The 27559-nt window shown below is 47.7% G+C and overlaps 1 protein-coding gene across 3 annotated transcripts in view; it reads left to right on the forward strand.

Annotated features, from left to right (window-relative positions):
* Positions 1-27559, forward strand: part of FAM120A (family with sequence similarity 120 member A) — a 93797-nt gene that overhangs the window by 5520 nt on the left and 60718 nt on the right. For all 3 annotated transcript variants that reach the window (XM_087858772.1, XM_087858773.1, XM_045772598.2), the window contains exons 2-3: positions 10842-11088; positions 14079-14161. In XM_087858772.1, the coding sequence (XP_087714898.1) occupies positions 10842-11088; positions 14079-14161 (330 nt within the window). The remainder of the gene's footprint in view (positions 1-10841; positions 11089-14078; positions 14162-27559) is intronic.

The raw sequence follows: 27559 nt of genomic DNA on the forward strand, positions 1-27559 counted from the left end.
GTTGAACCCTTTTCCATGATCAGAGCGCTTCTGTTTCCTGGAGCTACTGAAATAAGACTTCCCATAGTTGCCACTGTTCTCCACTACGTGTTCTTCCTTCTCGTGATCCCAGCATCACCTCTTTGAGGTTACTGCTGTCCACGTGTGCACACAGCCTCTGACCAGTTCCACAGCCTGCCCGCAGAGACTGGACGGGCTGCTGGTGTTGTGTGTTTGACACCGTGTCTGCTGACCCCCCATTTAGCACACAGCTGACCACTCAGCAACCCCCTCCCGCCTCCTGTCCCTCACACTGAGTGACCATTGTGTTTGTGCTTTAGCCACCCTAGAGCGGGACCCTGTAATTAGTGGGAAACTTCACCGTTAAGACTTCAAATGCTGTCTTCCCTCTATAGCCCAACCCCTTTTGAGCTCATCTTCATTCTCTGTTTCCATTCCATCCTCTGAGCACTTGGGCTCCTCTGATTTTGCTTGTAACCCTCACTAGTTTGAGCCTCATCGTCCACTTCAAGGTTACACTCGCTGGCCCCCCTAGAGTTGTCATGTTGCCACCCCCTACCCCCTTTCATGACCCAGCCTGCTGGTCCCTCTGCAAGCCTGGTAGTCTCTCAGGTGCCCTTCCTCACTCCAGTATACCATGTGAACTCACCAAGAGGAGCCAGTAGGCCTAACAAGTGATTGTGCAAACCTGTTGGTGGTTGTGAAACCAAATTGGGTATTTACCAGCATTTAGAAAAAATGATATAGAATAATCAAATAGAGCAAAAAGTACACTGCTAGGCTTACAGCAAGGGTACCATTTGATTCACTGGTGTCTGAGTGTGGGCAGCTGTCAGAGTTGAATCTGCATCTGGCCGGCCCCACACCTGCTGCCTCACTGGTGGACATCATCCTGCACAGCTTGTCGGCGCAGCCTGCGGGCTCCTCAGGTTAGTCATTCCTGCCAACAGCTTGAACAAAACCGTTAATCCAGACTCTGTGCTGGGGCGCTGGGGCTCAGACCCTGCTGATCTGAGCTCCTTCCACCTGCCCACATGGCTCATGGTTCCTCTGCTGTACTTTGTCAGTGCTTCAGCCGTTCTACTCCCTGCTTCCACAGGAAACGTCCAGCTTCCCCACTCTGTTTGTGTTGCTCCTTCTTGTCTAACTACCCACTTCTGCTGGTCAGAATTTTGCTCATACTTTAAAGTCCTTCTCAGGTGCCACCTTCCTTTCCTTCATGGAGCCTCTTTTTTTTATTTATTTATTTAAGATATTATTGATTTATTTGAGAGAGAGAGAGAACACTAGCAGGGAGAGGGGCAGGGGAAGAAGGAGAAGCAGGCTCCCCACTGAGCAGGGAGCCCAACGTGGGGCTCCATCCCAGGACCCTGAGATCATGACCTGAGCCAAAGGCAGACATTTAACTGACTGAGCCACTCTGGCGCCCCACATGGAGCCTCTTCTCATAATCCCACAATGGACCAGGGATACACACAGTGCTCCCGTGCGTCAGTGCTTCCTGTGTTCCACTCTGCTACAGTCACCTGTGTGTGCAGCCCCAGCTAACTGGGAGCTGCTTGAGGCTGAGGACTCAGTTTACTCCTCTTGCATATGTGTAGTATAGGTGCTGAACTTTTTATTTATTTATTTTATTTATTTATTTATTTTTAAAGATTTTATTTATTTGACAGAGAGAGAGGCAATGAGAGAGGGAACACAAGCAGGGGGAGTGGGAGAGGGAGAAGCAGGCTTCCTGCTGAGCAGGGAGCCCGATGTGGGGCTGGATCCCAGGACCCTGGGATCATGACCTGAGCCAAAGGCAGATGCTTAACGACTGAGCCACCCAGGTGCCCCGGTGCTGAACTTTTTAATCAGGTATTTGCTTTGTTCTATTTATATAGACAGACACATTTAATTATTTTCTTGCAACACCTGGATTAATGGCCATTATGTAAGATTTATTTTCTCACCTTAAATTCCTGATACTCTCTTTTCTGACTGGTTCCCAGTGATGATTCATCCTCCCTTTAGCAAAAATTGAGTGCCTGTTATTGGCCAGGCATGGAGGAGTAAATGTAACAGGAAAGAACGGAATCCTCCAAGGAACTCAGTCTAGTGAAGGCAGGGGGCTTGTTCACTGAAGACGTGGCAAGTGTTGCCATCTTGAAATAAATTAGATCAATCTGAGATTCAACCCTGTAAATTCTGAAACTTAAATTTTGATGTATTGTGTGTTGGAATTAGATTTCTTTTTTTTTTTTATTAAAGATTTTATTTATTTATTTGACAGAGATAGAGACAGCCAGCGAGAGAGGGAACACAAGCAGGGGGAGTGGGAGAGGAAGAAGCAGGCTCATAGCGGAGGAGCCTGATGTGGGGCTCGATCCCATAACGCCGGGATCACGCCCTGAGCCGAAGGCAGACGCTTAACTGCTGTGCCACCCAGGCGCCCCTGGAATTAGATTTCTAACAAGGACAGGATTGGTCGGAATTAGCTAAAGTATGAGGAGATTAATATAGTAGGCTAACTAGACACTGAGGACAAATAATACGGTTTTTCCTTCTCTCCTTTTGTCACTTTTTAATTTCTAAAGTTTAATTTGCATTTTTGTTATGATATCCACTCATTTATTTTTTATTTTTAAAGATTTATGTATTTATTTTATAGAGAGACCATGGATGTGGGGAGGGGCAGAGGGAGAAGGAGAGAATCTTGTGCAGACTCCCCGATGAGCGTGGAGCCCATCACAGGGTTCGATCCCACGACCCTGACATCATGGCCTGAGCTGAAACCAAGAGTTGGACACTCAAATGACTGTACCACTCAGGCGCCCCTTTCATTTATTTTTTGAGTGGAGAAAGAAAATGGTTTTATTATTGAATAAACAATGGCGTTAAGGCAATCTGTTAAAGAGATTGCAAAGAAAAAGAAGTCTCAGCTGTTGTATAACCGGGCAGCCACAGTCCGTGCTAGTGATGCACGCTAACGTCGTCGTCCGAAAGAAAAGGAAAACCTCTGTCTTTTCACAAGTAGGAAGTTACCTCTTGGAGCCAAGTGCTTAGGCTTCCTAAGAAGACAGGGAGATGGGACACAATGCTCTTTTTATTCTTATGTATTCTTAATTTTGTTTTTTAAATTGTGGTGAACTATATATAACAAAAACTTTACTGTTTTAACCATTGTTAAGTGTACAGTACAGTGGCATTAAGTACATTCACGCTGTTGTGCAACCATCCCCACTGTCTGTTTCCAGGACTTTCACATCTTCCCAGACTGCAACTCTGTCCCCACTAAACACTAACCCGTCCTGCCCCTGGCACCCACTACCTACTCTGTTGCAGAATTTCACTGCTGTAGGGACCTCATGTAAGTGGAGTCATGCAGTATTCGTCCTTTTGTGACCAGCTTGTTTCACTTAGTATAGTGTTCTCAAGGTTCATCCATGTTGTGTAGCAGGTGTCAGGATTTTATTCTTTTTCAAGGCCGAGTAATATTCTATGGTGTCTGTACACCACATTTTTTTTTTATCCATTCATCTTTTGATGGTTTCTTCTACCTTTAGGCTGTTGTGAATAATATTTACTGTGAAAATGGGTGTAGAAATACCTGTTTGATTTTCTGCTTTCAGTTCTTTTGGTATATACCTGGAAGTAGAATTGCTGGATCATAGAGTAGTTCTCTGGGTAATTTTTTGAGGAATGGTCATACTGTTTTCCACAGCAGCTGCGCCCTTTTAAATTCCCACCAGCAATGTATGAGGCTCCCAGTTTCTTCACATCCTCGCCAACACCTGTTCATATATGTTTTTTAAATTTTTTTGATAGTAGCCATTCTTATGGGTATTGAATGGTATCTCATTGTGGTTTTAATTTGCATTTCCTTTATGATTAATGAAGTCGAGAATCTTTCCATGTTCCACTCCCTTATTTTAAAAGAAATTATTTTTCCTTGCTTTTACGACCACTGTAACCAGCTCTTACAGAATAGGCAAGAGATGTGTAAGGTAAGAAGCTATTTAGCTCTGATTCCAGATTTCCTGAAGGGGGGAGAGACTTAGTTTTTAGAGATGTCGCTAAAATATGTCATAACTTTAAATTGCCCTTTTAAAGTCAAGAACAACAATAAAAATCTTCCACCAAATTGGAGTTGACATTTAGGTCCTCATTCCTCTGTTGGACTTGAGCAGGAGTGAGTAGCCTGAGTAGTCTCACCCACCCAGGACGGGGCAACTAGAGTTCAAGATCAAGGCGTCATTTTTTAGAAAACAAAAGAATTTAGGTCGACTCCTATCCTCTTATGTTCAGGTTAACTTACATCTTTTAAATCTCATAGGTGGCTGGAGGGTGTGTCACATTATTCCCTGAGCTGGTGTAAAACCGTTCTAAAGAAAAACCTCGCACAGTACTTTTTTTCCCTGATGTTGGAAAATCTATTTATGACAACTCATAGTGTTTCAGGTCCCATATGTTTGAAAAGTATGAAGAAGCAGATCCTTTCTCATGCAGCTTTCTTAAAGACAAATGGTAGCCGACTTTTATCAGCATTTATTATTGCTGAAGGACTGAACTGTTCACGTGCAGTAGCTTGTTGACCGTCACATTTGCCCTGTGAGGTAGGGATGGCGTCATTTTTGCGGATGAGGAAGTGGAAGAGCAGAAAGTGTTAAAGTGGGCAGTGGGGTTCACCCACCTGGCGCCAGAAACAGAAACCTTCCTGTGCTAGTGCCTTGTCCCTAGAGATGAGGAGTAACAGTTGACCTTGTCATCTGACAGGACTGTCCCCATAGCATTTGTCAGCATTGAGCTTGGGGAATTTTTGGTCACTATTCCTTGTGAAAATACTGCTTTTTCAGTGACACAAATGTGTGAAATGAGATTCAGCGGGGGTCCAGAGGCCGGTACGCAGTAGCATACAGTCACCAAATCTCCGTACAGTGTCCCAGCTGCCGAGGCTCTTCCACCCCGATGCTCCGTGTTTCTGGGACCCGGTGGGCGTGGAGGCAGGCGAGGTGCTTCGTGCTTCCTGGTCTGGTCGCTGCTCCTGCAGCCAGGAGCCAGAGGCAGTGCTTGAGCTGTGTGTGTGGGGGCTCTCGGGCGCACCCCTGCAAGTGCTGAGTAGTGGCAGCCACAGCAAGTCTGCGAAGGCCCTGCGCCTTTATGCTGGCTGTGGTCTTAGGGTACCAGTCTGGGGTTTTCCTTACTGGGGCAGTGCAGAATTCCAGGGTTGGCTCACTCTGGGGGAGGAAGGCTTTACCCCTCCACCACTGCTTGTAGGAAGGTAGGTCTCAGGGCTTCATGTTTTTAGCTTGAAATAATCATGCCAATATCATATGTCATAGTTTTTCCTCACTTCTAAAATTAGAATTAACCAGGTGTACCAATTTCGTTGTATTGCACCCAGTTTGCACCCGGAGCTGAGGCCAGGGAATCAGAGAAGCAGGGTGCTGTCCTTGGGCAGGTTAGGTGGGAGGTGGGCCCTGGAGCAGACGGCTCAGAGAGAAGATGCTCAAAAGAGGAGGACAGCCAGTGCCTGTCAGATCCTGCTTCCCTGAAGCTTAACTCTGACATTTAATTTTTATCATTAATTAAATAATTGCCTTTCAAGCCCTATTTTGAAGTAGCCGAGACCCTTTTCCTGTCCCTAGCTGGACCTTGCACTGACCCAGGCCCAGCACGGGCTCCGTGGTGCTCATCTTGAGGCGTTGCCCCGGGCCCTCTGGCCAGCGGACTTGGTTCATTTGTTTGCAGGTCTTTAGTGACCCAGTCTCACCTGTGGTGGGCTCTCCTATTTCCCGAAGCCCCACAATCTGCAGAGAGATGTGTTTTCACATAACAGGATCTTAGACTGTGCTGTTCATGCCTGTTAATGCTGTGTTCACCTGGTGAAGTAGCTTAAAATAGTCTTCCAGCTGGTGTCTTGTAGACTGTTGACTTTTTTCTTTTTAAAATAAACTTCTTACTGTGGAATAATTTTAGGTGTATAGGAAAGTTGCCAAGATGGTACAGAGGGTTCCCGAATATCTTTCACTCTGCTTCTGTGCATGGTAACAGCTTGTGAGTGAGCACAGTTATCAACACTAAGCAGCTCGCGTTGGTGCGGTACCGTGAGCCTCACTGTGTTCTTCATTCAGGTCTCATCCCTCCTTCCACCGGGGTTCTTTTAGGCTCCGGGCCCCGGTCTGGGTTGCCCTGTGGCCTTCAGGTGTCTCATCTCCCCAGGCGCCTCTGGACCAGGACATCTCCTCAGCCTCTGCTGCTTTGGTGACCTTGGCACTTTGGATTACTGAGCAGGTATTTTGTAGGGGATCCTCCAATTTGGACTGCCTGATGTTTTCTCGTGTTTCTGGGGAGAATGCCCCCGAGGTGCAGTGCCTTTTGTCACACCCTACCATGGTGGAGTCTGCTGGCATCTGCTCTATCCCGTTGCTGGTTTGCTTCTTCGGATGTGGTCCTTTAGGCTAGCCCCCGTTAGGGGGGACGGTGAGGGTGAGCATCAGCTTCTGGGAGGGATTTCACATTATTGTTGGAATTCTTATGTAGGGCAAACTATGTTTATGTAATCATTTGTTGGGACTAATATGGGCTCGTGTATTTTATACTTTGGGTGATAACCTAATATGATGTTCTTTATTTTGTTGCATAAATTGTTCCAGCTTTGCCCATTGGGAGTTTTGGGTGGGTTCCTGTGTCCTGACACACAGCTCTTTCATTTTGTGATCACCTCCTTCCTTTCTGGCACTATGCTCCAGGACTGTCTTGGATTTTCCTGTGCTGGCATCACCCATTTTTCTCAAGGGCCCTGGTTCCATTTTATGGAGAACAGAATTTAGAAACCACATTGGGGTGTGGGTGTTCTCACTACTGGGGTGTCGCTGCTTTTCAGCTATCTGTTGACAGTGGGGAGGTACACTTCACCTCTAGTGATTTCTGTGTCTGTCTGTGTTGTCACCTATACATCAGTTCATAGGACATCTCCATGGCTAAGCCGGCACCGTAGGGTTGTGCCAGCCTTCTCCCTTTGCCCATGTGTAACCCCATTCTCTGATGGTGACACTCCTGGTGCGTCCACCTGGCGTTCATGATGTGGTCTCACACTGTCAGCTGCACCCCTGCACCCTTGAGATACACGTTACCAGGAGAGGTCAGCGTCTGTGCGGTGCCTGTCCTCAGGAGTCCGAGCGTCCACTCAAAACATTGTTCTCAGCAGTTACCTAGGGCAGCAGCCCCACCCCGCTCAGAGAGGTCATGTCAGACTTTTCTAGTACAATTCTGTACCTTAGCCAATCTGCATTCATTCCTGGCCCCTCAGATGTCCTGGCTGATTTGTTTTTAATTTGCATACATTGAAGTTTGTTCTCCGTGTGAGACGTGCAGTTGTATGAGTTTGGACAGTGCATAGAGTCATGTGTGTCCACCACCTAGACCCTGAGCTCTGAACTCTGGCCTCAGGGTTTTGTGGTACTGCCCCAGCACACTTCCATTACCTGCCCGCCCAGGGAGGATCATGTCTCTGTTACCTTGTGGTTTTAAAGCCATGTTGTTGCCTTTCCTCAGGTAAAGGTGAGAGAGAATACCAGAAATTTGGAAGTTGAAGGAAACTTAAAGACCCATGAATTTTACATTCCTGGCTGGGCAGGGGGGCGTCGAGCCAGAACTGGGACCTAGGTGTTCTGGTTCTGTCCCCGTTGCTGGCACTCAGGGTGCCTGAGGTGGGAAAGATGAGCAAGAAGGGGGGGGGGGGCGAGTCAGCCCACCTTGCCTCTAGGCTTGAAGTCCGTGCTTAAGGGCTTGGTTCCTCCATCTTTTGTTTTAGGATGTTAATTCTAGTGGGCAGCTATTTGTTTAACGCTGGGTGTGCTTTGAGGGAGGATTAAGGTATTGTTAATCGTTTGCAAATTAGTGTTGGAGTGAATTAGGAAGAGCTCATTCACTTTGCTTTTTAATGCCAACTGAAACCAGATGTTGTGAAAGAACAGGGAACTGTGTTTGGGATGGCGGAAGGAGGTGATGGTGGAGAGCCCCAAGTCCGTCCTCTGGGAGGCCCTCTGTCTACTGACTTCTGCTGGATAGAGTAGATCATATCTGTCTGTGCAGGTAGCTTAAAGACTCCTGGGGCCCCGTAATGGGGCCCCCAGCGTTTTTCTTTCTTTTGGCATTTACCGTGTGCCAGATGCCAGACTAGACCCTTGGTTGGCAGATGAGTAAGTGCGTGCCTTGTCATCCTTGGGGAAGGAAGAGCATCTGTCCCCAATGTGGTGACACTGAGGTGGCCAGTGTGGGTGTGGCTTATCCTAGTGCTGCTTCAGCTTTTTTTTTTTTTTTTAAGATTTTATTTATTTATTTGACAGAGAGAGACAGCCAGCGAGAGAGGGAACACAGCAGAGGGAGTGGGAGAGGAAGAAGCAGGCTCCCAGCGGAGGAGCCTGATATGGGGCTTGATCCCAGGACCCTGGGATCACGCCCTGAGCCGAAGGCAGACGCTTAATGATTGTGCCACCCAGGTGCCCCTGCTTCAGCTTTTTTATTAATTTTTTTTCTCTTAAGGGAGTTTTCGTTAAGCATAATTGCACCGTCCTGACCCAGCTGTTGGTGTTTGCTTCGTCCCTTCCAGTGTTTTCCGCAGACGCGGCTTTGTGTGGCTGTGTGTACAGGGGATTGATTCTGAACAGTTTGCTTCATGTTCTGTTGAAAGCTTTCCCCGTGTTTCTGCAGAACACTGCGGGCTGCTGTGTTTACCCAGCTCCTGGGTGTTAGCTTACGTTCCCCCCCCTGGAGCCTGCTCTGACCCTTCTGGTGCTCCCAGCACTGTTACCTGTGTCCTGGTTTCTTAGGCTCCATTTCCTGGAGTGAGATCACTGGGTCAAAGAGCACGAACGCCTTACAGTTCTGGAAGTATAGGACACTGAAGCCTTCCTTGAGAACAGCCAAATGAGACCCCATCCCTGCTTCCTCTGAGTTTACCACCACCACCTCCGTGCTGTGCTCCTCTTGGGCCAGGGCACCTGCTCTTCCTCATGGGTGATTGTGCAGGGCTGGCCCCGGTCCCCTTCCCGGGTGACTGGCGTGGGGGTGCTCAGGGAGGATGACGACCCCGGCCTCAGCATCCTGGGAGAGTGGTTTAATAAACTCTCTCACAAAATCTACATATTGAGTGTACAGTGTGCAGCTCCTGCACTTAATTCTGCCCCATTTCCACAGGATGCCTGGCTCTGGAGCATGTGGCCACGCTTCCTTTTCTGGGACTCCTTGGAGGGGTGGGGGGTGAGGGCTGGTCCCTCACAATCTCTCATTTTAGGGCTTCTGGGGAGATTGTGCAGATTTATGATTAAGGATGTCTGGACGACAGCCAGGGGTTGCTGGTGATTTAGAAATGCTTTAAGACATGGCTGTCATTCTAAAGTCTGCGTCCTGAAGTGGTGAGAGGCGGGGGCCTTGGGCTGGGAGAGATGGAACTAGCCTCATTTCAGAATTATTTTAAGCTATACTTTTCTATTTTAGTGAAGGTACAGTGTTTTTAGATTAAGGGATGGGAGTGCATTCTTCTGTTCTAAAAAATAGAAATAAATTGACTAAATGTTTATGTTTTTCTTATGAAGTAAAATGTTTTTATAAAAATATCCAGAGAATGTAGAAAGTTACTTTTCCTTTAAATATGCATCTTTAAAAGGTTTGCCTTGCATCTAAGTGAGATTTCATTATAACTAACTTTCCAACAAAATATGGTGACCACTTGTCCTGTGAAATCAGTGAGAAATGGGAGCAACTTCTCAGTGTGCCCAGGAGGTGACCCCTGAACACTTGTACTAACTGTTTGGATGTGATTTAGTTTTGATTTTAATTCAACATAGCCACACATTGGGCAGTATAGTTCTAGATGCTTATGTTTAAGGGCATATGTTTTTCAGCTTTAGGGCTCTTTGGGGAGTTAACTGTCCATGTTAGCTGAGTCACCTGATTTAGTTTAAAATCCTGTTTTCTCAAATACGTTATCTGTTGTAGAAACAAAAAATCTGCCAGATTTCAGTTGGTTGAATGAGTTTGGGAAACAGCAGGAGAATAATTGATTGTCTTGGACTTTATATGTTTTAGGAAAGTGTTTTTCAAACACCTCTTGGTATGTTTCTGGGAGTAGAGAGATTCCCAGAGCCTTTTACTTTTCTACGGGTTGTCGGCTGCCCTTCCTCAGGATGCTACGGTCCCTGGGGATACCTGCGGCGGACCACTCACCGGGGGAGAGCCGGGGTGAGGAGAGAAACTGCGGCTTGTAGTCTTCATCACTAAGCGGGCAATGAGTTCCGGCCTGGTTCCCATGGTGGTCCTGAGCCTCACCCTCACTACTGTCCCCGTATGCTAAGTGCTTTAGCTTGTATAATAGCTAGTAGTAGGTCTGTGGTGAATGCTAACGCTTGGCTTTTGTGTGAAAAAAAATCCTTTTGATTATTTTACCTATTTGACATATCTCTACTTTGAAGAAATTATTTGGTTTTACCGGGGTAGCTGGCTTCTGTGTCCTGCTTTGACACTTGTTTATTTTCCTCTTCTGTCCCTGTTTCCTCTCCTTCTTTTCCCTCAGAATACTGTTACGGGGATCAGCTGGCATTGTGTATTTTTAAGCAGGGTGATCTTTGAATTTGACAAGAAATGGGCAGTTAATTTGCAGTCTAGATGGGATTATAGTCACTGACCAGGAGATGGCTCCCTCAGAGCTTGCTGGGTGTGTGCCACACCCTTTTTATGGTTCTTTGATTCTTTGGCTCTTTTGGGTGTCCTGTGTCTAGGGTTTGCAGATTCTGCACAGACGAGTCTGCTGGGCACTGTGGCGGGCTGGCTCTGACCACATGCTCCTCTCGCTTGCACAGGTGGCGCAGAGCATTGAGGACCATCATCAGGAAGTGATCGGTTTCTGCAGAGAAAACGGCTTCCACGGCTTGGTTGCCTACGACTCTGACTACGCGCTGTGCAACATCCCTTACTACTTCAGTGCCCACGCCCTCAAACTGAGCCGGAACGGGAAAAGTCTCACCACGAGCCAGTATCTGATGCACGAGGTCGCCAAGCAGCTGGACCTGAACCCAAACCGCTTCCCTATCTTTGCCGCTCTGCTAGGTAGGTGGGCAGTGTGAGAACTGCTTCGCTTGATAGGGTTCTGTGCTGGGAACACACTGGTATTTTTAAATGTCAGTGCTGGAGTGTTGCGCAGTGTCTCTGTCCTCAGTGATGGTCCTTACTCAGTATTGTTTTTTGATGTCGCTGATAATGTACTTCTTTTGTTCATAAGTATTCATTTATGTGTTGTTCTGTCTGGGGCGGAAAACTAATTTTTGAATAACTTCACTAATATTTTGGGGAAAATGATATTTTAAAATCACGAATGTTAAGCACATCCTCACTATGAAAATTAGGCATTGAACCCTTTGTCATAAATCATGTTCATTAGGGAAGAGAATGTGTTTTGAACTCAGCTGTGTCTTGGGTTCTTGCGTGTTGGGGACACTCGCTGCTTTGAAAGAAAAACAACAAATGTAAGCTACCTTAGCTCACCTCCAATACCTACATTTTAGATCTCTTTAGAAACTCCCCTGGAGGAATTCCTCATGCTGGATACCTAGAAAAGATGAAATCTTGTTTTGATTGAAGTTTTACATATTAATTCGTTTCATGTAAAAATGACTTTCCAATAGTTACATATTCATCTATCACTTTTGTTTGCGTTTTGCAGTTTCTTCTTTCTTTTCTGTCCATTCCTGGTCTTGTGCTTGTAACATGTACCTTTAAAGCTGCTTGGACACGCAGCTGTAGTGGCTGGTTTTGTAAGAACTGTGCCCACAGCATGAATGGGCATTCTCCACGCCGGGCCCTCCTGGGATTGCAGCCCAGGGGCTGCAGTGGAGGGTGCGTGGCTGTTAGGGACACGCAGGCCCTGTTTGAACGCTCCGTGGTCTCTAGATAAGTGAGATCTTATTTTCTTCTCCATTTGTCTTCTCTCAAGTGTGTAGGACGGCAGTCATATTATGGGCCGTGTTTAGAAATTTCTACTTACCAGATTTTATAAACATTCCAAAAAGTTTTACACAGTTAGAAATTACACTGAGGAAGCCACAATATATTGTGTTGTATTTGGTGATAGCATTTCACACTGTGTAACCACCAATCAATAAACAGTTCTGATTTTGCAAATTATCCTTGTTTGACTCTCATCTCAACTATGTATGTATGATTCGGCACGTGGCTGTTTTCTGTCCATTTTCTCAGGGAACTCTTATGACTTGGGACCAATTTTCTAAATATACTTTTATATTTTCAAATATTAACATATAAAAGGTATTTTCTCTGATGTTAAAAGTGATTATGTAAATGGGGATATTAGGAAAAGTTTTACTATTTACTTAAATGTTACACAAAATAACTTTGGCATATTAATTAACCTTAAATGAACTGGAAATTTATATGCTTGCAGAATATTGGGATTCCCTAGCTAATTTGAGATACGGAGGATATTTGTTCATTATATTTGAGAAACGTTGAATATATTTCTTAGGAGATAGTGCAAACTCTGTACTCTTCTAGCTAAATTATCTTGTGAAGTTTTGAAATGAATGAAAAACAATAGTAACATTTTGAATAGTAATGAATTTAGGGCTTGAAATTTCTTTTAAAAATTTAGACAAGTTACAGGTAAAGTCTTAATTGGGTGAGCATTTTTATTTTAGATTTTGTACAAAGTTTCAGTGTCTTCAAATGAGAAAGATTATTTTCCTTTTCCTTTTTGTAATGGGTAGTGTAGCTATATGAGTTATTTTGTTTTAGAGAGGTTGGGTAGAATATTCAATTAAGTATGTGACCCACATTTTAACAGACTATTACTGATGTTGGAATTGGCTTCATATTTTTTCAGATAGAAGCTTCCAAAAACATCTAAGATGCATCATACTTCACAGTAAAGTTCTTTGCAGTCTGTGAACCCAGCAAGGCAGTGCAAAGCTCAGTAAGACAGTGAGGACGTAACTTTGCTCCTCCGGACGTCATGGCAGTTCAGCGCTCATGTGTCGAGTACTTGCATGTTTAGAGTATTAAGATTAATTAATTAGTTACTAAGAACTCACCTTTTTTAAAAGAGTTTATTTATTTGAGAGAGGGCACACACAAGCAGGGAGTGGGACAGAGGGAGAGGCAGAAGCAGACTCCCCACTGAGCAAGGAGCCCGATGTGGGGCTCTATCCCAGGACCCCAAGATCATGACCTGAGCCGAAGCAGATGCTTAACTGACTGAGCCACCCAGGCGCCCAGAACTCACCTTGTTTTGCTTTCTCTTAGTAGCTAATTAATGAATCTGCCTTTTCAGTGTGGAGGGGACTAAACCATGATACAAAAATCACAGAATTATTCAGCAAGTTGACACTTTTAAATTGCATCAAGAGAACTAACACACTAATGATTTTGGTATGTTGGCATCTAAGCGCTACAGTGAAGGGAGAGTGTCCAAAATATAGTTTCTCACCTGAATGCAGTTCTTATTTTTGATGCAGCCCTGGTGATAGGGTGTCCAGCTGAGTGGCATTCCTGGTGCTGGTGTGGTCTGTGCTTTGTCACCTGTGAGTGATGGTGGAAGTGACGGGAGGAGGTGTGACTCATGTCACAAGTCACGTAACCTTGCTTAGATTCTGGAAGTGCTTGGTCTGCCTCTGCTGTGAAACCTGGTTGACTGCAGTTTGAAGCCTAGGGTCTCTTGAGCAAATGAGAGCTTGTATCCCGATATCCCAGCATTGTCAGACTGACCTTAACACTGCCCAGCGAAGTCACTACAGTTTTACGCAGTTTGTTCGGTTGGAATGCTGTTGGAGCTGTCCTGGAAATTCGGGTTGTACTGAGGCAGCTGCAAGAGGTCTGCCAGCTGTATGTGGCTTTATATGAAAAGATGAAGAAGTATTTTCAGTTTTTTGTGGAAGTTTTATGTGGTATGTAAAGGAGGCGTTCCTTAGTTACTGCAAAGTCTAAAACGAGGCCCCTAGGTAACCTGCGGATGATGACGTGCAGCGTCATCTGCTCCCCCGTGTCACTGACGCGATGTTTCTCACCGTGCCGTGTCTGTGTTGCAGGGAATCACATTCTGCCTGACGAAGACCTGGCTTCCTTCCACTGGAGCTTACTTGGGCCAGAGCATCCACTAGCCTCGCTGAAGGTACAAGTTTATTTCATCTCCAGCGTCGGTGACCATCAACTGTTGAATTTGCTGTTTCTTTAATAATGTGAACGGTGTTCCATTATTGTAGAAGGAAATAGCTGCAGAGTTAGTGATACCACGCTTCCCCTAGCTTCAGGATCAGCACTGCTTTGAAAAACCTGCAAACCTGCCTTATCTTGTTCCCAGCACTTAGGCTTTAGGGAGATACGGGAATGTCCTTAAAAGTTTCCTTAGAGGAATTCATGCTGTGTTCCTAGGTAGGTGGAAATCTTTTAGCTGAAGGTTTTTTATATTGTTTTACAAATATTAATATTTTCAGTAGGTAATATAGTCAGCTGTTACTTGGTTCATATCTTAGCATAGTTTGATAAATTTCATGTCCTATAATTTTCTAAAATTTTAAAAGTCTAATTAATAATTAAGATTTTAGTGTTTGGGTGATGGAGGGGACCCAACTAAGTTCATTAGAGAAATGTTCCCTTTGTATTGTTTTCTTAACACTTTATATTTTTTATCTTTCTTGCCTTTCCGTTGTGAAAGTGAGGAGCGTCGGAAACACGCAGTTTTCTAAAGTGGGAGGGCTGTGGGGACGCCTGGTGTATACTGGCCAGCAGCCTCCTGGGACTCTGAGTCCCCTTTGCTGTGACCGTAGTCACTCTTGGGGGGCAGTTGGAAGTCTGTTGGGCAGTGTGGGGCTCAGTTCCTGTAGCAAAGGGGCTGCTCAGGACGGTCCCCAGAGGCACTTCTGTGAAATTCGGTCTCCTGTCAGTTTGACCCTCCCGCTGTAAACCGTCTTCTGTGGTGGTTAGTTTCAAAGTGGATTTTGTGTGTAACTTGGGGTGGACTTTGGAGAAACTGGATCATTCAAATGCATCTCTTTCCTGCCTCTTTCCTCTGGCTCCTTGCCCCCTGGATCCCTCCTTTCTGGTATGCTGGCCTTCGGGATGCTTTCCTGGTCGTTCTGACAGTTCTCAAGCCTTCTCCTCTTATTAGAAACTACTTGTTTTCTTTGCGTTTTTTGCCCTTGGAGGAGAGAAGCCGTCTTCCTGCTGTTGGCTGTAGCGTCATTCCCGTGTCCTCATGGATGAAGTGCTGCAGTCGTGGTCCCGGTGGTCCTGCTGCTGACGTGCAGCCTGAGGGCAGGTGTGCGTGGGTTAGCTGCGGTGCTCATCACATTTGCCTGGCCGTGAGCTTTTGTAGGTGGAGATGAAGGGAAGGCTTACAAGGTTCAGGCAGTTTGGGTAGCAGAGGAGAGGCTCCCGGGACCCCAGACCACACGTGCATTTCAGCCGAGCTGGCCTTGGTCACCCATCAGATGTTAGACAGCAGTGCTGTTGGTGGCGTTAGTGGGGAACCAGCTCAATCTCCTGGCAGGTCACTAACATCATTAGCATGTGCTTTTCCTAACTTTGTTTTAAGAAAGATATTAAGTATGTGAAAAGTTGAAATAGTGTCCATCCGTGTATCTACTTGGTTCTACAGTTAACATTTTGCCATAAAGCATATTTATATCTGTCTTTGTTTTTTAACTCCGCTATTTGGAAGTAAATTGCAGACATCCTAACACTTCACCTGTGAAAACTTCAGTGTATATCACAACCCCCTAAAAATAAGGCTAATCTCTTTCTTGCTCATATTACTATTAGCATACCAACTGTGTCAGCAGTAGTCCCTAACATCCTGTAAAGTCAAGTTCATATTCACATTTTTCTCTTGTTCCTGCAAGTCATTTATGGTGTGTGTGTGTGTTTTTTTTTTATTTAAATCAGGATCCAGTTGGGTTTTTTGTATTGTCATCATGCGTATTGTAAATATCAGCTGGGGGTTTTTTTGGTACGATGGAGAAGCAATCTGCAATAATTTTTCAATGACTTGGTAAGTTCTAGGTGTTTCAAAGTCATGTTCTAAAATGAAAGCGCATCTGACTTTGAGCTCAGATATTGCACAGTGTTTATGTTTTGGCCTTTTATGCACATGTCCTGTGCGCATAGCATCATTTCAGCATTGTGGCAGATGTGGGGAAGTTGGACGTGATGGTGTCCTTTCTCATGAACATCCCTGCTGTGTTGCATTGTTCCTATTCTGTCTGCTTCACCCTGCTCATAAAAGTAACCACATATCTTGAAAATTTGGTTTGTTGTTGTATGCGAGACTTTCTTGTGATTTTTAACAGTTTGTGGTATACACAGCTTTCACAGGCATCTGATTCATGTTTCCAAGTTCAGGTGTTCCTGGCCCTTTCTTGTCCTACTGTGTTGCGTTTTGCCAAAGTCACTCCCACTGGATTGCTGTTTCCAGAAGGTGGGTGTTCTGTGAACTCCTTACTTGAGGAGCCCAGAGCACCCCTTATCATGGAGCACCATTGTCTCCACCCTTTCCGCGTGGACCTTCTCGCTCCAGGTGTTCTAGGAGAGCGTGTCTGGACAGGGCCTGTGGGTGCAGAGCGGCACAGACAGCCAGATCAAGGTTGATACCTGCGGACAGCGGGCCGGGAGGGGCAGACTCCATGTGCCACGCCGTTAATCAGGGTTGTGCTCGCTGGGGTGGGAGGGCGGTGCTGGACACACTTCGAGCCTAGAATCTCGCAAGGGTGGCAGGGAAGAGGAGGCAAGGCAGCCAGGCAGGAGTTGAGCTTTGTAGTTCTTCAGTTTGTGTGCGAAGAAGTGCTCGTAAGGTGGCAGGAGTTGAGCTTTCTAGTTCTTCAGTTTCTGTGTGAAGAAGTGCTCGTAAGGTGGCATCAAATGTCTTAGGTTTGATTTGGAAGGAAAGAATATTTCATTTGTGTTCAGGACAGCAGGCAGCCATGTTATGTGACGGAAAATTCTAGAACTAGGAGCGGGGCCTTTGGGGCTTAGAATGGTCAGTCCTGGTGGAAGCACCTCCTGGCCATAAGCACATGCTCAGTGAGCTCCTTTTTTTTAATGCGCTTTTTGGGTTTTTATTGTTCTGTGACTTTGAGTCCTAGTAAGTGGTGGAATTTTTTATTTTGGTAAGTGTTAAGTTTTAATTTTAAAAATGTTTTTAAGTTGGACCATTAGTTACAAGTCTTTGTATTCATCTTAATGGTTTTTGTGTTCCAAACTTGATGTTCAGTTTCACGCATTTGGAGTTTTTATCCCCATCAGTTGTTCTGAGCACCAAATGTCTCCTGCCACGGGGCGCCTTGTCCACCTCTTGCTTGGGCATGCCCCCTAGCCCATCTGTGCCGGCCTTTCCTGTCCGCAGACCTCCCGCACACGCTAGTCTCCCACATGGTTGGTGGGTTTCTGTTCTGTGCTCCATACTGCGCCCCTGTTATGAGCAGAGTGCCAGAGCCCCCGAGCCCCACTCCCTGGGTGGCTGTTGGAACACCCCCAAAGCACCCTGGCTTCTGCCTGTTCTCAGATCTCCTTCCAGGCTAGCCGGTGCACACCTCCCTTTCTGATTCAAATTTCCTTGTGTTTGTAACCCCACCTACCTTTAACCAGTAGTACCTTTCACTGAGGTGGCTGGACACCAGGACGATCTGTCAGTTCACATCAGGAAGACCTGGTTTTAAATTTTACCTAGAATTTTCCTCGAAGTTATCTCTAACTTTATATTTTTTGTGTGTTATTGTCTGCCACCAAAAGTCACTGAGTAATCCTTTGTACTAGGGTCTTTAGGGACAGGGTGCTGCAGTCGGTCAACCCCAGGGAGGAGGGAGTCTGGTTCTGGAAGATGGCCTGGCAGGGTCTCCAGGATCATAGGGTGGACAGAAGGGCCGTCTGTGTCTCACCATGCAGCACACACGAATGCAGCACTCCTGAGGCTGGGGCACAGCTGGGCTCTTGGCAGGCCCCCGGGATGAAGTGTGGTTCGGCAGTTCTCCCCATCCTGGCTTCCTTGATGAAGCGCCGTGAGGCCAGGTGTCTGGCCAGCCCGAGCCTTCTCGGTGTGGCGCCTGGCCCCGTGTGGGTTTCACGCTGTGCGTGGAGCAGCAGCATTTCAGGTCTAGTGAGGTTTTATGGTGCAGCTGACATACTGTGCAACCTTATTGGAACAAGGTTGGTGATCAGGTCCTTTCTGAAATCAGTTTTGAAAGTTGGGTATAAATTGTACATAAATAGAAGGATGGGCTCGTTTACTCTGAATTACACCTTGAGAGGCATTGCTGGGGTTGGCAGTTGGGCGTGGTGGGCCTTTGAGAGAAGGAGTGCCTGCTTGTATCTTCGCAGTTATTGAAGTTAACTCACCAAGAAGTCATCCTAGGGTTTTGTAAGCGCCGAGAGGCACTTCGTTGGTTCTGGAGAAATCACATCAGACGCCTAAAAGTTGAAAGCATCAACCATTGTGCGGTGTGGAGGTAGGAGCTGCTTGCAGCCCCGTTCCAGGGGGATGGCCACTCTTGGCAGCCTGATACTAGGTCTTCCAGGATTTACAAGCATATTCCTGCTCACGTCATGGTCGTCTGCACGGGCACCACACACACGTGACCGCCGTGTGTGCACACACCCCCCGCAACCCACGCGTGCACACACACCCTGCACACATACCCTGTGACCTCCATGTGCACACAGCGCACACCCTGTGCCCCCCACTGACCTCTGCACAGTAAGCACTACGAGGCGGCTCAACCAGAGACATCTCCCTTCTTAGACCAGCCAAGTGTGGGACCAAAAAAGTATATGATAAAGCTGGGATTTGCTGGGCAGTTAATCCAAAAGTGCCACTTGCTTAGAAAGCTTGTGTTTCTTTTTGTAACAGCTTTATTGAGTTATAATTCACATGTCGTAAAATCCATCTTTTCAAGGTATACAGTTCAGTGATTTTTAGCTTTCACAGAGTTGTGCAGCCATCACCAACCGCTGTCTAATTCTGGAATATTTTCATCACCCCAAAAGAAACCCAGTGCTGTTGGCAGTCACTCCCCGCTTTTCTGCCTCCCTGCCTGTGGCAGCCACTGGTCCACGTCTGTCTCTGGACGTGCCTCTTCTGGACACTTGATACAAGGAGGCTTCCATGTCCTTATGTGTCTGGCTTCTCTCACCGAGCGTGATTGCACGGTTCATCCACGCGGGAGCAGCTGCCAGTGCTCACTCCTGTTTCTGGCGGGAGGACACTGTTTGCCCGGGGGTGGACTCATCAGCTGGCGGACATTCAGGTTATGCCTACTGTTTGGCTGCCATGGGCATCGTGCCCACGTCTGTGTGAACACACTTTCCTTTCTCAGGTGTGTGCCTGGGGCCAGAGTTGCTGGTCCTGCTCGCCTTCTTGAGGAGCGACCAGGAGGCTTCCCGTGGCGGCTGCTCTGTTCACACTCCCAGCAGCAAGTGTGTGAGGGTTCCGATTTCCCACATCCTCGCCAACACTTGCCGTTGTCTGTTGTATTTTCAGCCGTCCCAGTGGGTGTGAGGTGGTTGTGATTTGCATCTCTCTGGTGAGTAATGGTGTTGAGCACCTTTCCCTGCGCTTGCTGACCATTCGTTTACCTTCTTTGGAGAAATGTCTGTTCAAGTCCTTTGTCCATTTTTAAATGGGGGGGTTTGTCTTTTTATTATTGAGTCGTAAGGGCTTCTTTTGGTTTTTGTGTTTTTGTTTGTTTCGTGTTCTGGATTCTGTCTCTTAGCAGACATGTGGTCTGCAAATACTCTCCCCCATTCTGTGGGCTGTGCTTTTCCTTTTCTGATCTGGCTCTTTGGTAACTCTTTGAAGATTCAGGCCATCTAAATACCACCTCTCACTGCTCCTAGTGGCTGTACTCAGTCACTTTTTGTCACTTGGGAAAGCCTTGGGGACCTTGCCAGTATTCTCTTTTACCTTCCAGAGCCCACGTGAGCTCAGCGCACTGGGGCTGCCAGACGGCTTGGCTGCACGTCCTACACCTCCTGTCAGGTCTGTGGTCGGCCCTGCTGGACCACGGCCTCCTGGGCCCAGAGGCCTGCCCTGGATCTCCTCCCAGAAGAGCTCCATCTCCCTCGTAAACTTCACTACCCCTCACCCTCTGTCACCACCACCTTCTGCCGGTGCTAGTTCTTAGTGTGGACACTTGCTGCTGGGCCTCCTGTGGCTCTCTGCTCACCTCCTCTCGGTGTCTCCCTTCCAGGGCGCCCTCTCAAGCTGGTTATGTCAGTGCCACCTGCTTCGGGCTCCATGTCCACCCCCTGCCCAGCAACCCTCCTCCCTCGATGGTGCTGTACCGTCTCTTCTTGAGCACTGCCCTCCTGAGCAGACGGTGAATTTAGAGTTGTGGTTGAAGAAGGACCTAAATAAATGGAAAGAAGCACTGTGTTCATGGATTAAAAGACTTGCTTAGATTTTATTACCTCTGTCAGAACCCTAGCAAACTTTTCTTTTTTGGAAGTAATTGAAAACTGATTTTAAAATTCATGTGGAACTGCAAAGGACCTAGAATAACAACAAAAATGTCGAGAAGGAAGACAACAGAGTTGGAAGGCTTCATGTCTCACTGTGAAGCTGTGAGAATCTGCTGAGTGCAGTCCTGATGCAGGGTGGTTGTCTAGGTCCGTGGAGGGCAGCGGAGGGCAGCGAGGCCTGGCACACGTGGCCAGGTACTCGTGTCAGAGGCCCCAAGGTAACGAAATGGGGAAGGGACAGTTTACAGTAATTGGATATCCATGTGCAAAAATGAAAAGAATATAAAAAATCAAGTCTGAAAGAAACATAAGGAATCTTTACGACCTTGATTGAGGCAAAGATTTCTTTGTGAAAAGAAGGAAAAGCAAGCAGCCGAGGGAGAGGGTCAGAGTATGTCTCTGATAACAGACCCGTGTCCAGAATTTGTAAAGGACAGTTGTATCTTACTAGATACAACCCAGCAATAAAGGATGGGGGACAGTTTGAACAGGCACTTTCCGGAATGTTCAGTAGGCACGCAGAGGCCCTCCGCATCATTAGGGAATGCCAGTCACAGTTGGGGGAGGTGGCGGGACAGCACAGGCGGCCGTTCTTCAGGTGGCTGCCAGGGGAGCACGGCTGAGTGGCCACCTGGACAGCAGCCCGGCAGCTTCTTACAACGTTGAACACACACCTCCCTTGTGACCCGCACTCCCACCCGGCGGCAGTCTCCACAAGTGAAGCTGGGTGTTCACGCACACTTAAGCCTGAGCATCCGCGTGGCTTTACGTGGGGCCTCAGAACGACCCCTTTGCCGGTCAGTGAATGATGGGTGGAATAGAGTCACACGGGGAGGCCCTGGGAGTGGGGAAGGAGACCGCCTCTGTGTAGACCCCAGAAAAGGTAGAACTTGAGAGAGGGCGCCTCGTGCACCTGCTGCCTGGGGCTGGCTGGGAAGGGGCGCAGGGGACCGGGGGGCGTCTTGGGCTGTATTCCCCGTGGTGGTGCTGGCTCCGCTAACGTGTGCCTTCCTCAGAATTCAGTGGACTGTGGGCCTGAGGTTGACAGGTTTTACTGGAGATAAAATGCCTCTGTAAAGCAGATTTAAACATTAGGGTCCCCATCATGAACTGCGCTGCCCATGTCTACAGGTAAAATCCCCCCTCCTGAACGTGTCGTGAACATTCATCGCTGTCTTCCAGGTTCTCCTGTTCGCACACTCCTCCCACTTACAGACCCTTCATCCTAGTGCTAGGGCTGCTGCTGCGCCCGTGGCCCCCTCCAGGCTGCATGTTCTCCCCGGCCAGGCCCATTGCCACTGCCTTTTTCCGGTCTGAGACTGGTCTGTGCTGTGTTCTTGAGCTGAACTGTTGTCACCGGACATATCTGGGGCCCTGCACACCCAGTCCCATTGCCCCTGTGCTCTCATGGCTCTCAGTTTGTAAATGTGCTCCAGTCTTTCCCACGTTATCCCAGCCCCTCAGCTCCCCTACAAATCTCTAGGGGGTGGCCTCTAGTAATGTGCCCAGCAGCTTAACCCTTCAGTGAATTTGGGCTGCCACAGTGGGCCTTTGTCCAAGGCCGCTGAGGACTTGGTTGATGTTTGTGACGTGATGAATGGTTTTCATCTCCCTGGAGTGTGAAACACTCAATGCTCAGCCACCCTGTTCTCCTCACCTCTGCAAACCCCTGCTTTGCTTCCTGGACCGCAGCCTGGTTCTGTGTTCCTCATGTGCTGGATCCTCTCCCTGACTCCTCTGTGTGAGCGGGTTTCCTCTGCGTGTGTGTGTGTGTGTGTGTGTGTGTGTGTGTGTGTGTTCCCTATGGTCCATCTGCATCTTGCTGTGGCCTCAAGCTTTCTGGCACATCTCATCTGCTCTTAGGGTTTCAGCTGCCATCACTGTGTTGACCACTCTCCAGTGTAGTTCAACCACGAGAACCCTCCCTGACTGCAGGGTGTAGCCCACCGTCTGCCAAGGCATCTCCACCAGGACGCTCCACCCGCACACCAAATAAGGTGTTCGTACTTGTCCGAGTGGGTTTATCCCCTGTATCTGTTTCTCTGAGAGTGATACCAGCTGTCTCTGTTGACCGTCTAGGGTGCAGCTTGGGGGTCTCTTTCCCCCATCTGGTCTGACCCTTCCTGACCCCATCCTTTCCTTCCTGACTGCCTGTGGTGGCAGTGCTCAGGTGTGTGCCCGAGCCCTCGGCCACCATGCCTGTCCTCCCTGCGTCTGACAAGGCCCGAACTCATACCTCTCCTGTGGACAGTTTTCCTGTGGCTCCCTTCATCAACAACATGAATTTGGATTTCATGGACCTGTTAGAAAAAATGGTTGGGAAGGCTACTGTAGTGTTGCCAACTCTTACCTATTTAGGAATACCAAAAGGAAAAGGAGCTCGCCCTCTGCCATCAGTTCATAGAAAGGACAGCTCAACCCTAGAAGAGGTGTCACTTAGAAGGTAGGATACCCGAGTGTGGTCTGCCTTGGGGAGGTGGCCACGCTGCTCACCTGGGTGCTCCTTCGAGCGAGTGAGCCCCTTAGTGGGCCCGTCTGTCCCCTCGGGACACGCAGAGTGCACCGCAGGGTGGTGGCGTGAGGGTAAAATGCAGCGATGCTCCTCTGTGTGGTCCTCTGAGGGGCCATCCTGGGTCAGCACTTTGTCTCCAACAAGAGTGTAAGCCTCTAACGTCCTGTGTTCGTGCACAAGTGAATGAGTGTCGGCAAAGTGGCTTTCTGGTTTCCTTCCCTGACGCTGCCAGGATTCAGACTTCCCGCCGTCACACTCTGTGGCTTTCCTAATGGTGATGGAGGGGTCAGGTTCTGCTTCAGCAGAGCTGTTGTGTGGAACTTGTGTTTTGCTCACCCGTGTTCCGGTGAGCACCTGGGAGGCCGTGTGGGAGCAGCAGCACCAAGCCCCAGAAAGCCCCAGAATCCTGGTTTTGCGTTGTGTTTGTTCAATTAGCCAGAAGTCCTGTAGGGATCCATGTGGATCTCAGAGCTCAAGCCAGATGCACTGACGACCGGCCTGGGGGGGACTGAGGGCCATGACAGTCGCACTGTCCCAGTTGTTGACATGAGGGTGGTGCGTGTTCTGACTTGCTTACAGCCTTGCGCTGAGCAGTTAGACGAGAGGATAATGAACTTGCAGAAACGTACATGATGGATGGAGAGCATTTATGCAAAGTTGGGGCACAAGCTGGGAGAGATTGTGAAGGGTTTTTTGTTCTTTTTGATCTTGTTTTCTTATTTCAGACTAAACAAAATAGTAGCACTGCAATCTCCATGTAAAAACTTCATATAAAACTTTTTGACTATGTTGATATTATTGTTTAATCAGTAGCAGCATACTATAAGATTTTCAAAAGCAAGATAAGATACCATCGAACTTTGACATACTTACGATGACATAATTATCAGCAGAATTAAAATATAACTATAGTGTTTTTCAAACAAAACAAACATGAATCTGTTTTATTTTGCATTTTATTTTTAACTTTGATTCATTTTGAAGCATTTGGATCTCTAACATTTATATTTCCTAAGTATTTTTGTAAAGAAAGTACTTCAAGTCAAACTGTATTGTGTACCGTAAACTAATGTGCCGTGAAGTCAGACATGGTCCAGCTCCTTGCACCCGTCTTCCCTTTCAGTGTCAGCTTTATAAATGATGTCACTGAAGTCAGTGTGCAGCTCCTTTATGCAGGTGGGGGTGGGGTGGATGGCGAGTCATGCCCTGCAGCAGCCTCGCCGGGTCACATCCCCACACAGTTGCTGCTGTAGGGATCCCATTTGTGTCTTCCTGTTTCCTGAACATGTGAGGATTTCAAATTCCTGTCAACACGAGGAATAAGACTTAAGTGGCCCCAGATGATCTATTCTGTATGAAGAAAATGCACAGGAGAAAGATTATTTAAAGGCAAGTGAAACTTCACCATGGGCTCCTTTCCCCAGGCTTCAAACACCGCCTGGCTGATGTCAGACTACACACGCGTGCATCTAAGCGCAGTTTAATCGACTCTCGACTGCTTCCCTGTGTGTGTGCAGGGGCTAAATTTTCATGTCAGGAAACTGGTGTATATAAATGTGTTTAGCCAAATTGTGTGTCAGATGCTGATGGTCTTTTCCTAAAGATGCAACACAAAAAATCTTTAAAAGGCGGGGTGGGGGGCTTGTGACCGCCTGGCTCAGTCAGTTAAGCGTCTGCCTTCGGCTTAGGTCATGATCCCAGGGTCCTGGGATCGAGTCCTGCATCCGGCTCCCTGTTTGGCGGGGAGCCTGCTTCTCCCTCCACCCCTCCGCCTGCTCGTGAGCTGTCTCTCTCTCAAACAAAATCTTAAAAAAAAAAAAAAAAAAGGAACACAGATGCACTTGCCGGGTGCTGTTCATGGAGTGGCAGTCGCCGAACGCTCTTCTCAGGCACTGGCCTGAGGATTAAAGGAGGAGGGAACTGAAGTGAAGACAAATTCTCAGAATATCCGTTCTTTAAAAAGGAGGTAAAAAGTTATACAACACAAAAATATGGTATATAGATTTGGAGAATGCCCATTTATTTGTCTTAAGCTCACAAAAACGTTGAGAATGGGGTTGACACCACTTAGAACTGGAGCAGGATCTGTTTGGAAGTGGAACACGGGCCAGTGCTTTGACCTCACGAAAGAGATGGCTTACTGCACTGCCAGCTTTGCCTGGTCCCCGTGGCTGTGCCCTGTGTCCATGTGGGATGCCCCGGGTCTTCGAGGCCGGCTCGCTGGATGCTCCCCCGCCAGGATGGCGTCGCCTCGGGAAGGGAGTTGCTGTTTCAGTAGAAACATTTTATTCTGTCATGTGAGTGTTAAGACCCTGTCAAATTATCCTTTTTCGTGGCATGTTTCAGAAAGCTTTAGAAGAGCATTTGATGTAATCTATGTACTGTCTGGGAGAGAATCTTGGATTTTAGTGGAATCCTTTGCTGCTGTGGCAGAATGGATTTAATTTAACAGTTGAAATGTCATGTGGTAACTGCATTGTGCCGTTTAATTTAATTTGCGGGAAAGTCTTTGATTTTTGAAATGTAACCAAGATGAGGCGACAGAATCTTGTAAGTGGTGGAATGCTAGAACCTGACAGCTACCAGTTGATTCTCTGGCAGGACCTTCGCTATTTCACCTTTAGGGGTGGGAAGAGATTGTCTCCTTGGGGAGACAGATGCTAACTTGTGTTGTGGCCCTTGAATTGCTAGTGTATGGATGGGAATGGGGGCCCTAAAGAGTGGGAGCGCGTTGCTGGCTGCGGCGGCTGGTGCTGGCTGTGCTGGGGCATGCATGGCGAGGGCTTCTGTGGACCTGGTCACATCCCTGCAGAGTGGGTGTGTGCCGTGCTCAGACCACTGAGTTCACCACAGCTCCAGCACTAGGCCAGGGTTCAGAAGAAAATACAAGGTAGAGGTTGTCAAGAGAGGCACACGGAACGGGACTATCATGGCTGGCAAAATGGGGGGGTGCCTGCTGGCTTGCGGGTCTGAGGGGTCCTAGAGGGGAAGCCAGGGGATGCATGAAGGGCCAGCGTGGGGGCTGCCTGGCTGAGTGCCTTCCACACCCACCACCTGTCCACGACCCACAGGAGATGGCAGCACGTGGCCTTCAGGAGGCAGTGGGACCTTAGGGAAAGATGAGGCTCAGTGCAGATGGCCTTGTCCGAGGGTACGCCTGCCAGCTCCCACCAAGCACTGTCTGTCTGTCACCAGTTGTCCTGTCTGCAAGCAGGGGAGCTGCACACTCTGGGAGGTCCTTTCCAGTTCCAAATGGTGTCTTTTTGCTTGCAAAGTGAGTAACGATTACTGCAGTTGCTACAAAGTGCTGTAAAAAGGCAGATGATAATAAACATTTGGTTTTTAATTAAACAGAATTTACTTTCTATCCTTGGAGACAAAAAGTACATGTTTCCAACTTTAATTTAGATATATTGCAATTTATTTAAATTTTGGGTTTTTTTCCCTAATGTTAAGCTTTGGGCTAAAATAAAAGTACAACCGCTCTAAGAAAAAAAGAGGAGAAATGGGACTTTCGTAAAAGTATCTTGAAGTCTGTCTCCAACGAGCGAATGCTTCATTTGTGTGGTTTGAGTGTTAATTTTGTTTTTATGAGTGGCCAGGGATGGATTGCTCTAAGTCTGCTGTAGTTGCTGCTGTGTGCTCGTTGAGAGAGTCTTCAGGAGGATTTCGCACTTTTTGAGGGACAGCAAGTCAGCGTTTTGTACCAGCCGAAAGTCGGCCGAAAACACCTGTGGTAGTGTGCGTGTGCGGGCGTGTGTGGATGGAGAGCCGTGAGCCGTGTTCAAGGTGGCCGGAGTCTTCAGCGACTGTTTTCTTTCTCTGTTGCATCGGCGTGCTCAGCACCGTTTCCTAGCCCGCAGGAATGCGCGATTCCTCCTCAGTGTGACACGGCAAGGTTTTTAAAGAAAGTACAAATTAAAAGTTGTCAGGAATGTCAGAAGTTTAATAAAAGGTTGTTTGCAAATATAGCCGTATTTGAATGTACTAGGAGTATTGCTCATAAAAGGAATTCTGTGGTGAATTGTTTTGAAACGTGTATAATCTTTTGTTGAGTGTTTTGAGGTTATAACAGTGCCGTCTGAGTTGGACAGATTTGTGTGCTGCTTTCTTCCTGAGTTAAAGCCTCTTGTTTGCACCGAGGCCCACCGCGTGTGCCCCGAGCTGTGCCTGCTCTCATGCTGTCCCCTGGGCCTGGCCACTGCCCCCGGGTGCTGCCCCAAGGTGGTTTGGGGAGCTTGATTCTGAATGAAGCTGCAGGGCCAGGGGTGGCTGGTGTGAGGGAGTCCGGGCCGTGGGGACCTCTGTGCTACTGGAGGCGGTGGGGCGGGGGGCGCAGACAGGAGCCTTCACTGGCTGTTTACTTTAAGGCTCGTTCAGCACAGCAGTCTTGGGGGTGGGAGCGCAGCAAGGATGTCCACAGGAACAAAAGTGACAGATGGTCATTTTCACTCGAGGCGGGACAGACCGTGAGTGGCTCCCTGTCATCTGCAGAGTCCCAGTGACAGGGTATGCACCCCAGGAGAGGTGGCCTGTGCCACCTTGTTA

This window comes from Ursus americanus, chromosome 34 (genome assembly GCF_024610735.1).
Source record: "Ursus americanus isolate L20-20 chromosome 34, mUrsAme1.1.p, whole genome shotgun sequence".
In the NCBI taxonomy this organism is placed as follows: domain Eukaryota; kingdom Metazoa; phylum Chordata; class Mammalia; order Carnivora; family Ursidae; genus Ursus; species Ursus americanus.